At 30.1% G+C, this 16,821-nt stretch overlaps 1 protein-coding gene across 1 annotated transcript in view; it reads right to left on the reverse strand.

The window, feature by feature from the left end:
- Positions 1–33: 33 nt before the first annotated feature.
- The window catches only part of LOC134715376 (probable sodium/potassium/calcium exchanger CG1090), a 34,402-nt gene continuing 17,614 nt past the window's right edge, over positions 34–16,821 (reverse strand). The window contains exons 5-11 of the mRNA XM_063577523.1: positions 14,971–15,071; positions 12,622–12,857; positions 10,743–10,802; positions 8,146–8,364; positions 6,547–6,648; positions 5,648–5,776; positions 34–4,240 (exon numbers count right to left, since the gene is read on the reverse strand). Coding sequence (XP_063433593.1) covers positions 4,041–4,240; positions 5,648–5,776; positions 6,547–6,648; positions 8,146–8,364; positions 10,743–10,802; positions 12,622–12,857; positions 14,971–15,071 — 1,047 coding nt within the window. The 3' untranslated portion in view covers positions 34–4,040. The remainder of the gene's footprint in view (positions 4,241–5,647; positions 5,777–6,546; positions 6,649–8,145; positions 8,365–10,742; positions 10,803–12,621; positions 12,858–14,970; positions 15,072–16,821) is intronic.

A 16,821-nucleotide genomic window follows, 5' to 3' on the forward strand; every position in this document is an offset into this window, starting at 1 on the left:
TTGATTAAAAAAGTGGCCAAAAATAAATACAGATAAATTTCAAAAAGATTTAATGTGTAATAAAATGTTAATGGAATGCATAATTGTATGACATGTAAATATATGTAAAAATGTGAGATTTAAACAATAAATATAAATAAGAGACAACAAATATAAAGACTAGAAAAAATGTGGAAATGTTGGCTACCTAGAAACATTCATTCATTATCTCATCTTGAAATCTTAAAAAAAAATTTTAGAAAAAAATATCCATGGTATGTCTTTCTGCATCCTTTCAACTTGTGAACTAGCACTTTCAATTTCAGGCTCAGCATGTTGGTCTAATACAAAGAAAGGTTGATATTCATATTACATAAACATGTTCTTGTCCTGTATATGCATTTAATTTGATGCCAGATGTTTATAATGTCAGCCTTCAATAATCATCATCATCATCATCATCATCAAATCTAACAGAGATAAATATTACTTGAACACATAAAAAAAAAATATACAAAAATGTTTACAATAAAAAATAAAGCATTTATTAACAATTAAAGCTCAGAAAACTTAAATTTAATACTCAAATAATGACTATGCATTCAGTCCTACCAAGTTTGTAAAGCTTTAAATGTATATAGGGAGCAAACATTTCCTTTTTTCCAATATGACACAAAGAAATAATAAAGCATTTTCCAATCATTAAGACCTAAATATTTACCCATTGATTCAAAATAATATATGATGAAAATGAGCAGTTTGGTTCAAATAAGCTAGAAATGAAACAGCAAAATATAATATATTTCCCATTCATTAAGGCCAAACTATTTACCCGATTAGAAAATACCACATGAAAAATGAAAAGTTTGGTATTATGCAACTAAAATGTTGTTTGAAAACAAATCAGAAATTGAGTCTTTATGCATGATTAAACCTCTTACTGTAAATTTAGAAATTATTGAGAAGTTTTTATTAATGCAAATAATGTGTCTAAGTGACTATCGCAATAATAAGAATCACATTCTGACATCTGATACATATATTATACACCGATTTTCCTGAAATCACAATAATCAATGCATTCAATAATTTTTACAGTAACTTTAATCCCATTTATATAATACGAAATATGATTTAATATGATATAAAAATATACATTGTCTTTGAAAAAAAATTAAATATGATAATAAATACCTAGATCAAGTATAAAAATATATTTTATTAGACTGATGTTGTGACATGGAAAAGCTAGACCAGATGCACATTTTTACCTGGCTCTGGAACACTTAAAAGCCTGATGTCATTGTAATTCCTTTAGGAAAAGCTGTTTGATTTTAGAGATAACTTTTGTAATAAATATTTAACTACTAAATGGGTAAAATGCCCCCACCCCCACAAGTGAGAACTCTATTAAACAGCAACTCTGCATCTCTTCTGTTTTAATATGGTCCCCAATCCCCAAATGAGATTTCTAATAAACAGCAACACTACATCTCAACTGTTTTGTCCCCCCTTTATATGAAAATTGATTTTCCACCCACCCTCCCCCTTTTCCAATGAGAAATATACTCAATAACAAAGCAACATCTCTTGTGATTTTACATGCCCACCTCCACCCAATGAGAATACTTCAAAACATCAGCTCTTCATCTCTACTGTTTGTGTATGCCCCCCACAAATAAGAATTATTCTAAACAGCAAAACTGCATCTCTTCTGTTTTTACAACAAAAAACTAACATAAAGCTATGTATCATATGTGAAGCAATCTTCTTTTCTAGTGGGATTTAATGTAACACCACAAGGCAAATTATCACATCAATTTTTTGAATACTTTTTTAATAATACAATATTTGCTAATCAACAAGACAAAAAAGAATCAATATCGATTTTTCTGTGATAATGAATATGATAAAACAGAACAGTGTGCTAAAAAACTCAGTTGTGAAAAATATGTCGATAATTGAGAATGTGGAACACTCTGAAAATAGTTGTATGGAAAGACCTTTTGATTTTGTATGGGGGATATATACAAATCAGCCCATCTGTCCCTGTGTCTGCTCTGATGATGATTGTGTACCAAGTTTAATATTGAAGTGACCACAACTTTATAACAAACTAAATTAAAGGATACAGGACATACTAACAGAAGGACAGATAGATGCAATAAACCAGGTAACAGAATGCCCCCTTTTCTATTGTAGACTGTATGAAAATGTCCACGAGTAATTAACATATTTCAATTTCAGTCAATAACATTTAACAACAGTTTATTTTAATAATGAAAGACAATAAAAGTCAAGAACTGACCAGCAGGTAACATAAAAAAAAGTAAAGCTATCAGAAAAAAATGTTAAAAAATGTTTAAAAAAAACACAATTAAGTATAGAGATTCAGCATGATAGAATATGCCATTTATGATATTTACATTTTGATGTATAACAGAAAGTTGTATATATTGAGCCACATCATTTCTTTAAACTTATTTCCTGGTAGAAATATATATTTTTTTAATAGTGCTTAAAATTATTGCTTTTTAGAGTGGCAAATACAATTGGTTCTACATATACATGTTTAATTTTCAATTTTGATTAAGTTCCATCATATGCCATTTAATGGCAATATCAGCAATATCACAATGCTACCAAAACAAATGACAATAGGTTTTTGGGTTCTAAAATTTTGTTTTTGAAGTTTGAGTATAATGAGTTTATATTTATTGTATACCAATTTTTATGGATTTTGTGGGAAAAAGAGAACCACAAATTTAAATGTCATACGAAATAAAAGTTTTCTTAAGGAATGTATGAAGACTTTGCCAAAATCATGAATTCAAATATCCATGATAAAACAAGTTTTCTTCAATCCATGAAAATTGGTACCCACAAAAATAAAATCCACAGTATTCAACTTAGATGTTATTTAGTCAGCATCTGCCATGAATACAATTTGTGAAGGTTATCTATTTGGTATCTTCCCAGATATGACAAAGATGCCAAAAATGAACACGCTAAAATATCAACAGGTTAACACAAGCCTATACACAACATAAGTATCACCCCATTCATCACAGACTAAATACATTTCTAAACTGAAATGCAATATAAGTTTTAGTTTAAAATTAATAGCACTGCAAGTATAACTAGTAACATTGGGAGAATAAATAAATAAGAAGAGAAATAACAATAATACCCTATTTAATACATTCTTAGCAAAATGACTAAATGATTTTCGTAACTTGAACAGTAAAACTACCAGTAGTTATCATTTCAGTTCACAAAATCATATTAACATTACAGGTAAAATATTTTATAAAATACAATAACAAATCATCTATCCTTCAAGCAAAAGGAAGTAAATCCTACTTACTCATTTTAAAAATTTAGTGTTTAAAAATATGAAAAAATATAAGAGATATTGTAAACAAATGTTGAACAATTTAACTTTGTATACTTCTAATCAAAACATCATTCTTTCATCTCTTACAAAACTATCTTACAATAAACCGAATCTGAACGCCATTTCTTCTTCACTGATTCCTTTACTATCATAACCATTAAACTTTTAATACATCATATTGTATAATTGCAGATGAGACAACTATCCACCAAAGATTAAAGAACAAGGATGTAAAAACTACAGGTCACATTCAAGTAAATTCTTGAAATTAACCCAATTGTATTGGATACTAGTTACTAGTTCAAATGATTTATATCAATAAACAAAATGATAATCAGACATTGTCTAAAAATTATCCTCAGTAGTAACGCGAGATGATCAGATTTGTGTACATGTATTTGATTTACATCAGGAATGAAAATGTCATTGCCAAATTTTCTTTTTAAGACTGACCTTTTTCCTTTTTCTAACCTTTGAACTGTTTCCACAATAGATATTAATAGAAAAATGGTTCATTATAATATTTAGATTCATTTTAATTCCCTTTGTGTATGAAAAAGACTTAAATTACAATAAATTCAACATTTACATAATACATGTAGTTGACGTAAAATACACAAAAATCAAAAACATCTGAGATTTTGTCCTCAGATTACATAAAAGTTTAGTAATTAGTTTTACATTCTTTGGGGTGAACATATCCAAAAATATTTAGTTCATATAAAGCAGTGAGTACAGTAAATAAGAGGTAAACAATCATTAAAACTATTCCTAACTTCTTTGTCAACTTCCAGCCGTTCACATGAGTAGCAGCAAGTAAAAACACTACAGTCCCTAGTAAAGTCAACGTTGAATATAATAATCCTGAAACAAAAATTAATAAATGTAAAGTTAAGTAAGATATTAGGTTTCAACATCATTATTTGTTATGAAAGTTTGTTTAAAACTAATTTTTGTTAGCATTGGTATTTTTCCCCAGATTTTAGGAGGGGGAGAGCCAATGAATGCCAAAAATCAAAAGAAGAATGTTTGCTGACCCAACCTTTGCGCTCCAGAACACATAATGTTTTGAAACAACCCTTAACAAAACATTTGAGCAGAGGTTCCCGTGGCCCTGGATACTATTAACCATAAGTATAAGTTTATTAAACTGTGACAGTAACCATGCTCAGGATTTTTTTTTAGAATAATTCAATTCAAAAGATGTTAACCCAGAGAGCCGTGGTGTAGTGGTTAGTGCATCGGACTACTAACGCAAAGGTTCCTGGTTCGATTCCCGTTTGGGATGAAAATTTCAGGAACTCAATTTTCGGCTCTCCCTTGAGTCCTTGACACCATTTGCGAGTATGGTCTTGAGGAAACGATGATAGTCCGTCAGAAGGGGACGATAAATGGCTGACCCGTGTTAAGAGAGAGACATATCTCTTGCACGTTAAAGACACCCTTGTAGATTTCGAAAAAGAGTAGACTAATGCCGCTACAAGGCAGCACTCGCACCCGCAAAGTGGAGAGGGATTAATATAAGTTGCAAAACTTGTTTCCCAATCCACTCTAAATAAATATGTTTAAACTAAAAAAACAGATTTATTTTAGTTCCCATCTGACGCTTTAACATGGAAAACACTAACAAAAATATTTCATTCTAATAGCATAAACAATTGATGGAGAATGTGTCCATGGGATACAGCAGATGCACCAGCTTGCATATAACATTATAAAGGGACATAACTCAAGAATGGTATAAGGGACACTACCCAAATTTGTATCTGATCAGAGTTTTGTGGTAATAAGCATTGTGTATAAATTTTAAAACATTAGGTTAAGGGGAACTTAAGTTAGAGAACAGAAAAAAAAACATTTAGCCTTTTTTCCATTTATATTTATAAATGGTCATAACTCTAGAAAATTAAAACTGACATATCCAAAAATCAAACTTTATCTGTGTTTTGTGGTAAGAAGCTATGTGTATAAAATTCATAACATTTGGTTGAGGCAAACTAAAGTTGGAAAATGGAAACCAGTTTTGGGACTAATGGACAACAGTAAAACTTAATGCCCGCTCTGCTACAGAGGGGGCATAAAAATTGTTTTACAATAAGCCAAGCTTTTACTAGGTATTTAACTCATTGCAGTTTTATTCATTCTAGATAATACATATCACTTACTAGGGAAGCTACATTCAATTTTATTTATTTTCTTAATATTTGGAAAGTCTTGCATCAGTCATAGAACAAAAGTGTCTAAACAAGATAAATATATGTTTAAACTCACCTTCACTATATACTTTTATTGGTGCACCATCATTAATAGCTGACTTTAATACCCATGGTACACCCATACAAATTAAAATATCAAATACATTGCTGCCAACAGCATTTGAAACTGCCATATCACCATAACCTGTAATATAAAATTTTATAATAATTCAGTGGTGGACCAGAAATTTTCATAAATGGGTTTCATTGATAAACAACCAAATTTTTCCCCAAAAAGGGGGGGGGGGGGCAGGGCCCAGGCCCAATCCCCCCTAAATATGCCTCTGAGATTCACAATAATATTTATCTAAAATGCAATGAACTATCCACCTAATGAAATATCAGTTAAAAGTATCCAAATACATGTAATAAGATGATACTTGTTGTATTTTTTCTAATTTAACGTAGAATATTGTTTAAAGTGCCACCAACCATTTGTCAGGTTTCTCTAGTTTTCTAATGATACTTGTTGTATTTTTTCTAATTTAACGTAGAATATTGTTTAAAGTGCCACCAACCATTTGTCAGGTTTCTCTAGTTTTCTAAGATTTTTTGGTAGATTACTATTAATATTACATTATTGGATCTTATGTTGTCTACACTCTTTATAGTACATTGTATATACCTTACTGTTCTTTAAATTTGATTCATGAAACTTGTCTTCAAAAACTGCCTTGATACAATCTTATATTTTTACAGTAATGCAATATGTTTTTGTAACCCACACGCTATTATTCAATTCATAGAAACAAAAAATACATGTACTAGGCTGAAATTATATTACCGGTTTATTGATAAAGTCACCATTTAAAATAATTGCAATATTTTCAAATCTATCAGGGCCTAGTATCTTGCCCACTTTATGCCGATTTTTACAACAAAATTTACAAGAATGTACGTGTGTTATAAACTTGCCTTCTCTAACTACAATAAGACTTGATATAACATCAGGCAAGCTGACCCCAAATGCCACAAATGTCAAGGCCATGACAGTATCTGGTAAATTAACAGTAAAACCTGCAACAATTAAGTGAATTATAATTACAACATAACAGTATATTGTAAATTAATAATCAATATCTAACCTGTACCTTTTCTTCTCTTTCACTGATTTTTTTTTTTACATATTTATTGCAGACATATATGATAGATTGTTGGTTGCTAAATGTTCAGTGGCAAGATACCGTTATCATATGATGAAGAAATAATTTTCTAATCACTTTACTTGGCACGAGAACACAGTTATTTCGTAGTGCAGTCTTTATTACAATATATGCATTTGTTGTCAACGTTTTCTTCCCGAAATTGTGTTGTTAACATGTTAATGTACCCCTTATTGCCTCCCTCATAACACACAGTCCACATTAGGAACTATATTTGTAGACAAGGAAAATCAAAGGACAATAATTGTGTTCCTAGACCAATGTCAGTAATAGCTAGTAAAGGAGTAGGTCCGGTAAGACCCCTTTTTAGCCCCAAAATATAGCAGTTTTACAAAAATTTTCAAATGTTAACTTTTAGTTATTTATTGGATAGTAGAATGCTTCTGCTACATAAATATGGGCCTTTTTTGACAATACAATGCACATATATCGGGTACTAGCATCATTAAGTCATGCTAAATTACGGAAATCTTCACAATTATAGCATTTTTGTTACATTTTAGACGGTTTCCGTGTAAAACGAAAGTGGCCGCATTCGTGTTCATCCATAATATTGAAATGTAAGTTGTATTTATGATAATACATAACATATATAAAGGTTGAGGATGAACACGGATGCGGCCACTTTCATTTTTGACAAAAACCATAAGAAAAGTGACATTTTTTGGCATATATGGTAGATTTTTCATATTTGAGCTTAAATTGGAGCGTTTTTAATGACTAAATTAGTTTAAATCTTTCACATAAATTAATTGAATCAAATGAAATAGACACTTAAGTGTTCAAAAATTTGTCAAAATCTTTCGTTAGATGAAACTGAAATTTGAGGCCAAAATCGGTCCTTACCGGACCGGACCTACTCCTTTGTTGATTTATGTTGATCATTAACATTTTGCTTAGTTTCTTCTGTAACCTATTCTAACATCAGATTCAGACTTCTTTTTAACTGAATTTTACTGAGTGTTTGTTTATTACATATTGACTAGAAGTATAGGGGGAGATCTCACAAAACAAGTTTAACCCGTCACATTATTGCATTTCCCAAGTCAGGAACCTTTGGCATTTGTTAGTCTTATATGTTTTATAATTTTGGTACATATATATGTTTCAGAGTTTAGTGTGATGTCCATTTTTTTGGTGAACGAGTATACCTAATTTTTTATGGGCCAGATGAAGGCCTTCTCGGGGTGCAAGATATTTATGTGTGTTGAAAACATTGGTTACTTGATAGAAAAGGTAACAGGAGGTTTGCTTTCATGTGCAAATGAAGAGACTTAAACCACAAAAATAAGGGGAAATTACTCACGAAAAGAGAGACCATGTCTTACAAAGTGAATATACATAAACTCACCTATTATAGTTATCATCCAAACCATTAAATAAGATAAGGCTGTCAACCAAAATAATGACATGAAGAAAGTTATAAAAAAATATCTTTTCCATCGTTGCTGCCGACAGTCAGGTACTGATATGAAGAATAAAAATTTTAAAGGTAAAGAAGATGTCCATAGAATTTTTTTGTACCAAACATTTGGAAGTGCAAATACTGATTCTGGTTCTTCAATATTACCTGCAAAGAGAAAAATACAAGTTAACTAAAAGTAGATCACAAGAATAAAATAAAACCTCCTAATCCCCATAAAATGTTGTTAATTTTAGTAATCTTCAAATATAATACCTACTGTGGATTCATTCATTTTCATGGGTATCGTAGATTGAGGGAAAATGGCATTTTTGTGGACCCAGAAAATTAGATTCATGGTCTTGGCAAATTCTGCATACATTCATTTACAAAATTTGTAATTTGTTAAACATTTATATTCGTGTTTCCCCTGTACCCAGGACATCCATAAAAATTGGTATCCAACAAATATTAATGAATCCACAGTAATTTCTGGTGAATAATATATTTTATTGTTGACTGAATCCTCTAATCATCCTTTCACAGTTCAAAGAAAAAACTGAATTAAGTTAACGTATAAATCATGAAGGCCTTGGTTTTCTTTCTCAAGGGACCAATATTTTTTTTTAAGAATTGTACAAACTAATCTATAGAAATTAAATCTATTTTATCAAAGTTCTACATTGTAAAGATATGTTTATTTTATGACCAAAATGGATAGTACTAGGAAAATCTTGACAATATATTATGTGCGACTCTATTATTCTATTTTTATTATGTCAGCTATGTTTTTGGCAGTGGTAAAATTTAAGCTTTTTTGTATACTGTCCAACCGGACCAGTGGACTGAAAAATCTCCTGGTCGAGATTCTATCTTCTGGCCTTTTTTTTTTTTTTTTTTTTATTAAATTCATGTTAAAAAATAAACAAACTTTAGCAAAACATATTAATACAATAGAATAATCAATAGCAACTGGAAAACAAGCTGTTAAGTTATATTAATGGGTTTCCTAGAAATCAGGAACTCTAGAAACTAGTGTTAATGGCATGTAATTGATAGTCTATGGTAATTTAAGACTCCAGGTAATTCAGAACTTCATGTACAGTAAAATTACTTGTCTATTGTTTCTTACACATCTTTTATTACTTGTTATCCTTGGGTTGCTGTCTCATAAGCATATATCATTAAACTCATGTCTAACTTAACATCAAAAACAATGGGTCCGTCAAGTATTGTTTTCTTTTCAGGGTTTAACAGAAATTATTTTCTAACATATTCTATCTTGTCTATTGTTCCTTATGCATCTATTATTTTTTTATCTTTCAGTTTCTGTCTCATTAGCATATATCATCAAACTCACATCTACCTTTATTTATGTGTAAATGGTTTTTTATTTAAATAACATTAAAACAATGGGCCAACTATTGTTTTCATTTAACAGAAATTATTTTCTAACATATTCTGATTGTGATTTATTGTTCCATACTGTTGCACACAAGTCATTATCTCATTTTTACATGTATCATATGTAATATTCAATGACATCTGTTTATATCGAAAGACAATATTATAGCAGTGTTTATCCTAAAAACCACATCAATGATCACTCATTGCCATGGTAATAAATTAGTGATTATCATTTTTTACTCTTTTATGTCCGATGCACTCATTTGTAGAATTAGTTGCACTAATAAGTTGTGGTACCAATAAGTGTTTGGCTAATGGCTTAATATGTGTCAGATATGAAGAACTTACAGACATTATCACAGATTAAATGTTGTACATTAAGAATGTTTATTGAATACAAAGTTTTTTTAATAGCAATTTCAATTTACAGGATGATTATCTAGTATAAAATGACACCAAAGTGCACACACTGAAAAGTCTCGTCTGCTTTACTTATCATAACTGAATTTATATAAAAAGGCTGTGATATGAAAAATTTTCTACAAGTATTGCATAGTACTTGAGAAACAAACTATACCAAACAAATTTGACATTGAACATTGAACCTTATATATGATATTAAAAATTATTTCAATAAAATTGGTAAACAAAAATTGCCTCTGGCTGTTACGATTTCATTGAATCATAACCAAAATGAGGATCATTTCAAGAGGATCACATATTTTTTCAGGCAAATTTGTTTTATAATTGTACTTGTCCTTTCAAAGAAATGTGAGGTTGTGAAAGAACTAGATAGAACTATAGGACAGGGGAGCTAAACATGAAACAAATTTGTCATTTCAGGGCCTTTTATAGCTGACCATGCAATACAGGCTTTGCTCTGTGTTGAAGGCTGTACAGTGACCTACAGCTGTCAATTTCAGTGTTATTTGGTCTATTTTGGAGATTTGTCTCATTGTCGTCATTGACAATCATTCCATATCTTATTTTTTATACACGTATTGTATCAAATTTGGAGACAGTTTTTAAAAAAATTGAACGCTGTGAGCAACACAACCCAATAATTAAGACACTTTTCACATCACTAATGTCACAGTACTAATGTTTATCAATTCAATATATATCTGTATTGTACATACTCATTAGTGGTTCATCATAATGATCCACATCATCTGCATCCACTTCTGATCCTTGAGAATCTGAAAAATATAAATCATAAAATATCTCCATAAATTATCTATTTCAATCATTTTATAACATTTATACCACAGTTTTACTTTAGAACAAGAGTGCACACACTGAAATGTCTCGCCTTTTTTACTAATCATTGATATTATGTTGATAGACCTAAATATAAAGCTTTATTACAACTGTCACATAAACTCAACATTAACCAAGAAAAGGAAACATTGATCAATAAACCATGAAAATGAGGTCAAGGTCAGATGAACCATGCCAGGCAGATATGTACAGCTAACAATTCTTCAATACAACAAATATAGTTGACTTATTGCTTATAAATTAAGAAAAACAGACCAAAACACAAACACTTAACACTTAGCAATGGACCGTCAAAATGAGGCCAAGGTCAAATAAAACCTGCGTAACAGACATATAGATCATAAATATTTCTATACTATAAATATAGTTGACCTAATGCATAAAGTATAAGACAAATAGACCAAAACTCAAAAACTTAACTTTGACCACTGAACCATGAAAATGAGGTCAAGGTCAGATGACACCTGTCAGCTAGACATGTGCACCTTACAATCATTCCATACACCAAATATAGTAGACCTATTGCATATAGTATAAGAATAACAGAACAGAACACAAAAACTTAACAATAACCACTGAACCATGGAAATGAGGTCAAGGTCAGATGACACCTGCCAGTTGGACATGTACACCTTACAGTTCTTCCATACACCAAATATACTAGACATATTGCTTATAGTATCTGAGATATGGACTTAACCACCACAACTTAACCCTGTTCACTGATCCATAAAATGAGGTCGAGGTCAAGTGAAAACTGTCTGACGGGCATGAGGACCTTGCAAGGTAAGCACATACCAAATATAGTTATCCAATTACTAATAATAAGAGAGAATTTAACATTACAAAAAATCACAACTTTTTTTTCAAGTAGTCACTGAACCATGAAAATGAGGTCAAGGACATTGAACATGTGACTGACGGAAAGTTCGTAACATGAGGCATCTATATACAAAGTATGAAGCATCCAGGTCTTCCACCTTCTAAAATATAAAGCTTTTAAGAAGTGAGCTAACGCCGCCGCCGTAGCCGGATCACTATCTCTATGTCGAGCTTTCTGCAACAAAAGTTGCAGGCTCGAGAAAAACTAAAGTAATCAAGCATATATATCAATTTGATTAATATATATTTTTTTAAGACCTTATTTTAATATAATGAACAGTAAGAGTCTTGCAAATTATATATTATAAGGATATATAGTTTTGATTGTGAATGACACAGGTATCCACCAGAGACCTAACAACATAAATGTTTGCAACTAGTATGAACTATTATAGTAAAAAATAAGTTATTTGGTTATAAGTAGAAATATCACAACTCATCACAACTATTTTTTATGTTAAGTATGTAGAATTTGTTCACAAAAAATAAACCAACATTAAAATCTTAGGGTCAATTTTAACTCTTCGTGACTCTTCCTCTCTATCAGGAGTTTATATAAAAGTTTTTCATGTTTTTTATCCTCTTATAATCTAGAGTTTAAACCTAACATGAGACAGATTTTCAGGGTTACCATTTCCTCTCAAATGTAATAGTTATCAGGATGAGCCATGAAATATGATAAAGACATTCTTCTGTTGTTGTTTAGTACTATCCCTTGTTTATTCTACATGTATATGATATGTTCAAGCAAAAAATTGCTAGAAAGCAATGGAGGTCATTAAAACAAATCTACTGATTTAATATGCTTTCCTTAATAATTTTCTACATAAACATTTTATTTGTTACAAGATTTACCTGATTCTACATCATAGTGTCTATGTTTTGTTGAGGTAATGCTGCCATTCGATGTGACTGATTCAGATAGTTTGTCATAGTGAACGATAGTATTGTTGTGTTTTATTCCTTGTTTATGATGAACAGAACTACACAAACATTTACAATGTTCTACCATCCAAACTTCTAATTTAGAGTTGAAAAACATCAGCACTATATAAAAAATGTAGAATATCACAAGTCCTAATGATTCATACCTACAACATATAAAAAAGTGGATTAATCACAAATATGAGAGAAACTTTTAACTCTCAACAGCTTATTAAATCAATTCCATTGCATTAGTTAATGTTTTTTTTCAGTTTTATTTGAAAAAAATAAAATTGTTAGAAGTTACTTTCTCTGATTTGGTACCAGTAGGCCTTTAGTTTTACAACTTCCTTATAACGTCTTACTGCAATAGTACCTTTTGTGGCTTATATATGCATTTTGAACCAAAGATATGATTAAAATTGACAGTCATAGGTAATTCTATTATAGACATGTTCTTTATTTTTTTAAAGTCATTATGATTTCTGCGTGAGAAAACATTGCTTTAATTTTTTTATTGTAGTATTAAACCAGTTTTAAGACGTTTCGGCCATTGGCCTTCTTTAGTATCTTTATTTTTCTTTTCAACTACATGGCAGACATTTTTTCTTTTTCAATCATTAAGATGTTATAGACATAATTCCTTCAATGGCAGAAACGTCTTAAAAATTGGTTTATTACTACAATAATTTAAAGTATGTTCCCTATTGGAATATTAAGACAAGTATTTAATTCTTTAAAAAGAATCTTGCATAGATTATCGGTATGTTACTATCTTTTCCTTTAAGATTTATTTACTGAGCTTACAAGACACCTCCAATAGAAGAAATATTTGAATTATCAGAAAGATTAATCCATCACTAACCCTTCAGAATAAATTACAGCTGATTTCTCAATGCTTGCAAAGGAAAAGTTTGGTTGGCTTGCTTGCTTTGTTTGTATAATAGTTTATACAAGCTTTGTAAATAAGATTGACATCTTTAAACAATTTATATAGGCATAGTTTAACCTGAACATATTATATTTGAATTTAATTGGGTGTTATCCTAATGATTTTGCAATATACAAACAAAGCAAGCAAGCTAACCAAAGTTTTGTTCTGCATGCATTAGGGAATCGGCTGTAAAAATACATATTTATATAGTAAGTATAAGTGTCTACTATACTACTGCAATTCCTGAAAGCAAGCTATCACCTTAGAAATAATAATAGACACCTCTCACAGCCAAGTATAATTAAGCAAACCAACATCTCTCTTTGATGAAACACCTGCAAACAACACGATATTACAATTGTTTACATGAACAATTTACTGAATCATTTAATTCCACTCCAATAAAATTTCTAAACCGAGAAAATAAATTAAAATAAATCCTCAAACAATAATATCTTTGATAAAACCTTCATCAGCTATTTCACAATGTTTCCACATCAACTCAATTTAATCACTGTAATGACTGTGTTTTTATAATCAGCAAGATTCCTAGTAAATTGTGAAGTCAGCTATATATACAGTGGCATTCTATATCAGGTTATATAAGATACCCAAGTGGACGTGCATGTTTACTTTTATAGAAATAGTTGAAAAGAGAAAATATATCTTTTAAACTAATCATTAAATACAAAACCTTTTACCTGTCCCTAATTACTATAGAGTGTGTGGTTTTGTTTCATCTTTATAGACCAAACTATTTCCAATATACCTGAATACAAATTAAATCAGATATGCTTGGTTGAGACCTTGCATGTTTAGGTACCAATAAAGGCATAATTGCAAATTCCAGGATATGATAATTGTTTAATAGCTATAATATTTATTTGTCTAGTTACCAACCAAAACAGGCACTATAATCATTGACAAACTTTTAAGACTCCTGTTGGATTTTTGAGACCATCAATATCATATATTATATATGAACAACCATGGTCCGAAATAAAAGATATAGGGCTTTTATTTGAATCTGTCATGTGACTTCCATTACCAAGTGATTAAAATGTAGGCATCATCACTTCAAACAAATGTTCAGCAAATAGCTGAACATTTGATTTAATACTGCGCAAAATATTTGGGTAATTAAAATCTAATAAGATGGCCATCCTCCTTTGGTCATACCGGAAAATTCTGGTAAATGACGTCATAAAGGCATGCTAAATCGAAGGCAGGATTACAGAAATGACGTATTGGAAAGGATTACAGTGAGAATAGAATTGTCAAATATTACTAACTCATAAAAATAGAATCAAACCTATCATTTCTTTAAGTAAGGATAGTTTACTCACCAGTATACATTTTCATCATATATCACATAAGCTAAAGCTAACACACTCAATGTGTAAAAGGCACAGTCTCTAAATAAAGGCCACCAATTCAAATGTACCACCTGTAAACATAAATAACAATTATAGTACACTGCAGGCAAATCTTACATTGAAAACAAATAATTTACTCAGACAAAATAATGATAAAAATATAATTATCTTGTAATTTATAGACCCAATATTATGTTTACCACATACTAAGTGGTCAATGTATGTGGTGTATGAACTGTTTAAGCACTGATGTGTTCTTTCTGAACTGTTTAAGCACTAGTGTGTGTATGAACACTTAATAAAAAGAACTGATTTGTAGTGTGTCAACTGTTTAAGAACTGATGTGTGTTGTATTTTAACAGTTTAAGCACTGGTGAGTCTATGAACAGTTAAAGAACTGATGTGTAGTGTGTGAACTGTTTAAGATGTGAGATGTTAAAGCACTAATGTGTGTTGCATGTTGTTATAACTGCCTTCACAAAAGACATTTAAGAAGATTGTTATTACTGCTTTCACAAAAAAAACATTTGAAGATATGACAAAAGATGACCAATATCAATGTTTATCAGGTGAGACAAGCACATGATTTCGTGACCTGCTCACAGTCAATTTATTTTTTATGTCAACTCTTTCCCTTTAAATTCATTAAGTGAATTAACAAAAGGAAAATAAAATAAAAATTAGTGAAGGAAAATCACTTAACTTTAAAGTAACAATATAATGTAGGCATATACTGTTGTGTGAAAAGCAAGTTTTAAAAGCTTTGTTACTTGTAATGAAATATATATGTAAACTAACATATAAGGGTTTACAAATAATATTTTTCTGAGAATAACAAACAACTGAAATAATGTAAAATATCCACTACACTATTTCATATTAACAGCTACAGATCTACAGAACAATTAAGTCTGCATGCACAAGTTTTGTGGAAATCGTAGCGAAGTGTACATTTTAAATGTATATACAAAGATTGTATAAGGTTTTTAAGGCTTTGGATTGAAAGTTGTAGGAGGAGTTCCTAACACAGAAAAGATACCCTCTTTTCTCTTAAAAGAGTGGCAAATACCAGAGGGGCATTCAAACTCATGTAAAAAATAAACAGACAACACCATGACAAAAAAAGAAAAAGACCAATAGACAAACAATAGTACATAAAACACAACATAGAAAACTAAAGACTGAGCAACACAAACTGAAACCAAAAACTGGGGGTGATCTCATGTGCTCCAAAAGGGTAAGCAGATTCTGCTTCACATGTGCCATTTGCAATACATATGTACTAAAATTTGCATTTTGTGTACAAACCTATCAAAAGTTGTTTAAATAAAGACTTTAACTTCCTAATTGTTTTCCTGATTTTACTTTTTTCTAATACATTTTAAAATATTTTGTTTATATACTTTCACCTTAATTTTACATTATTAAACACAAATGATATAAATAAACAATCTTGAAGATATAAGCCTCTTAAAAAGATTTTGAAATTCATTTAATATAATATTTCATACATAAATAGTAGTGCATCATAAGTGTCTAAAAACGCTGGTTGGTATTAATATACATGTTTATTGACTTTATAGATATATGTATGTTTAAAATTATAATATTGGATTGTATGTTCATGAACCAAGGAAAGAGACTTTAAATAAAAATGTGAATAAATTGCATTAAATTATAAATGTACATGTTATACACATGTGTGCACCTTCTTAATAAGTAAATAATTTGACTTTATAAGAAACAAATATGTTTCAATTACACTAATCATTTCATACCAAATTAAAGGAGACAAAAACTGTTCAGACTTTTACTGGTATA

Source organism: Mytilus trossulus, chromosome 4, assembly GCF_036588685.1.
Source record: "Mytilus trossulus isolate FHL-02 chromosome 4, PNRI_Mtr1.1.1.hap1, whole genome shotgun sequence".
NCBI lineage: Eukaryota > Metazoa > Mollusca > Bivalvia > Mytilida > Mytilidae > Mytilus > Mytilus trossulus.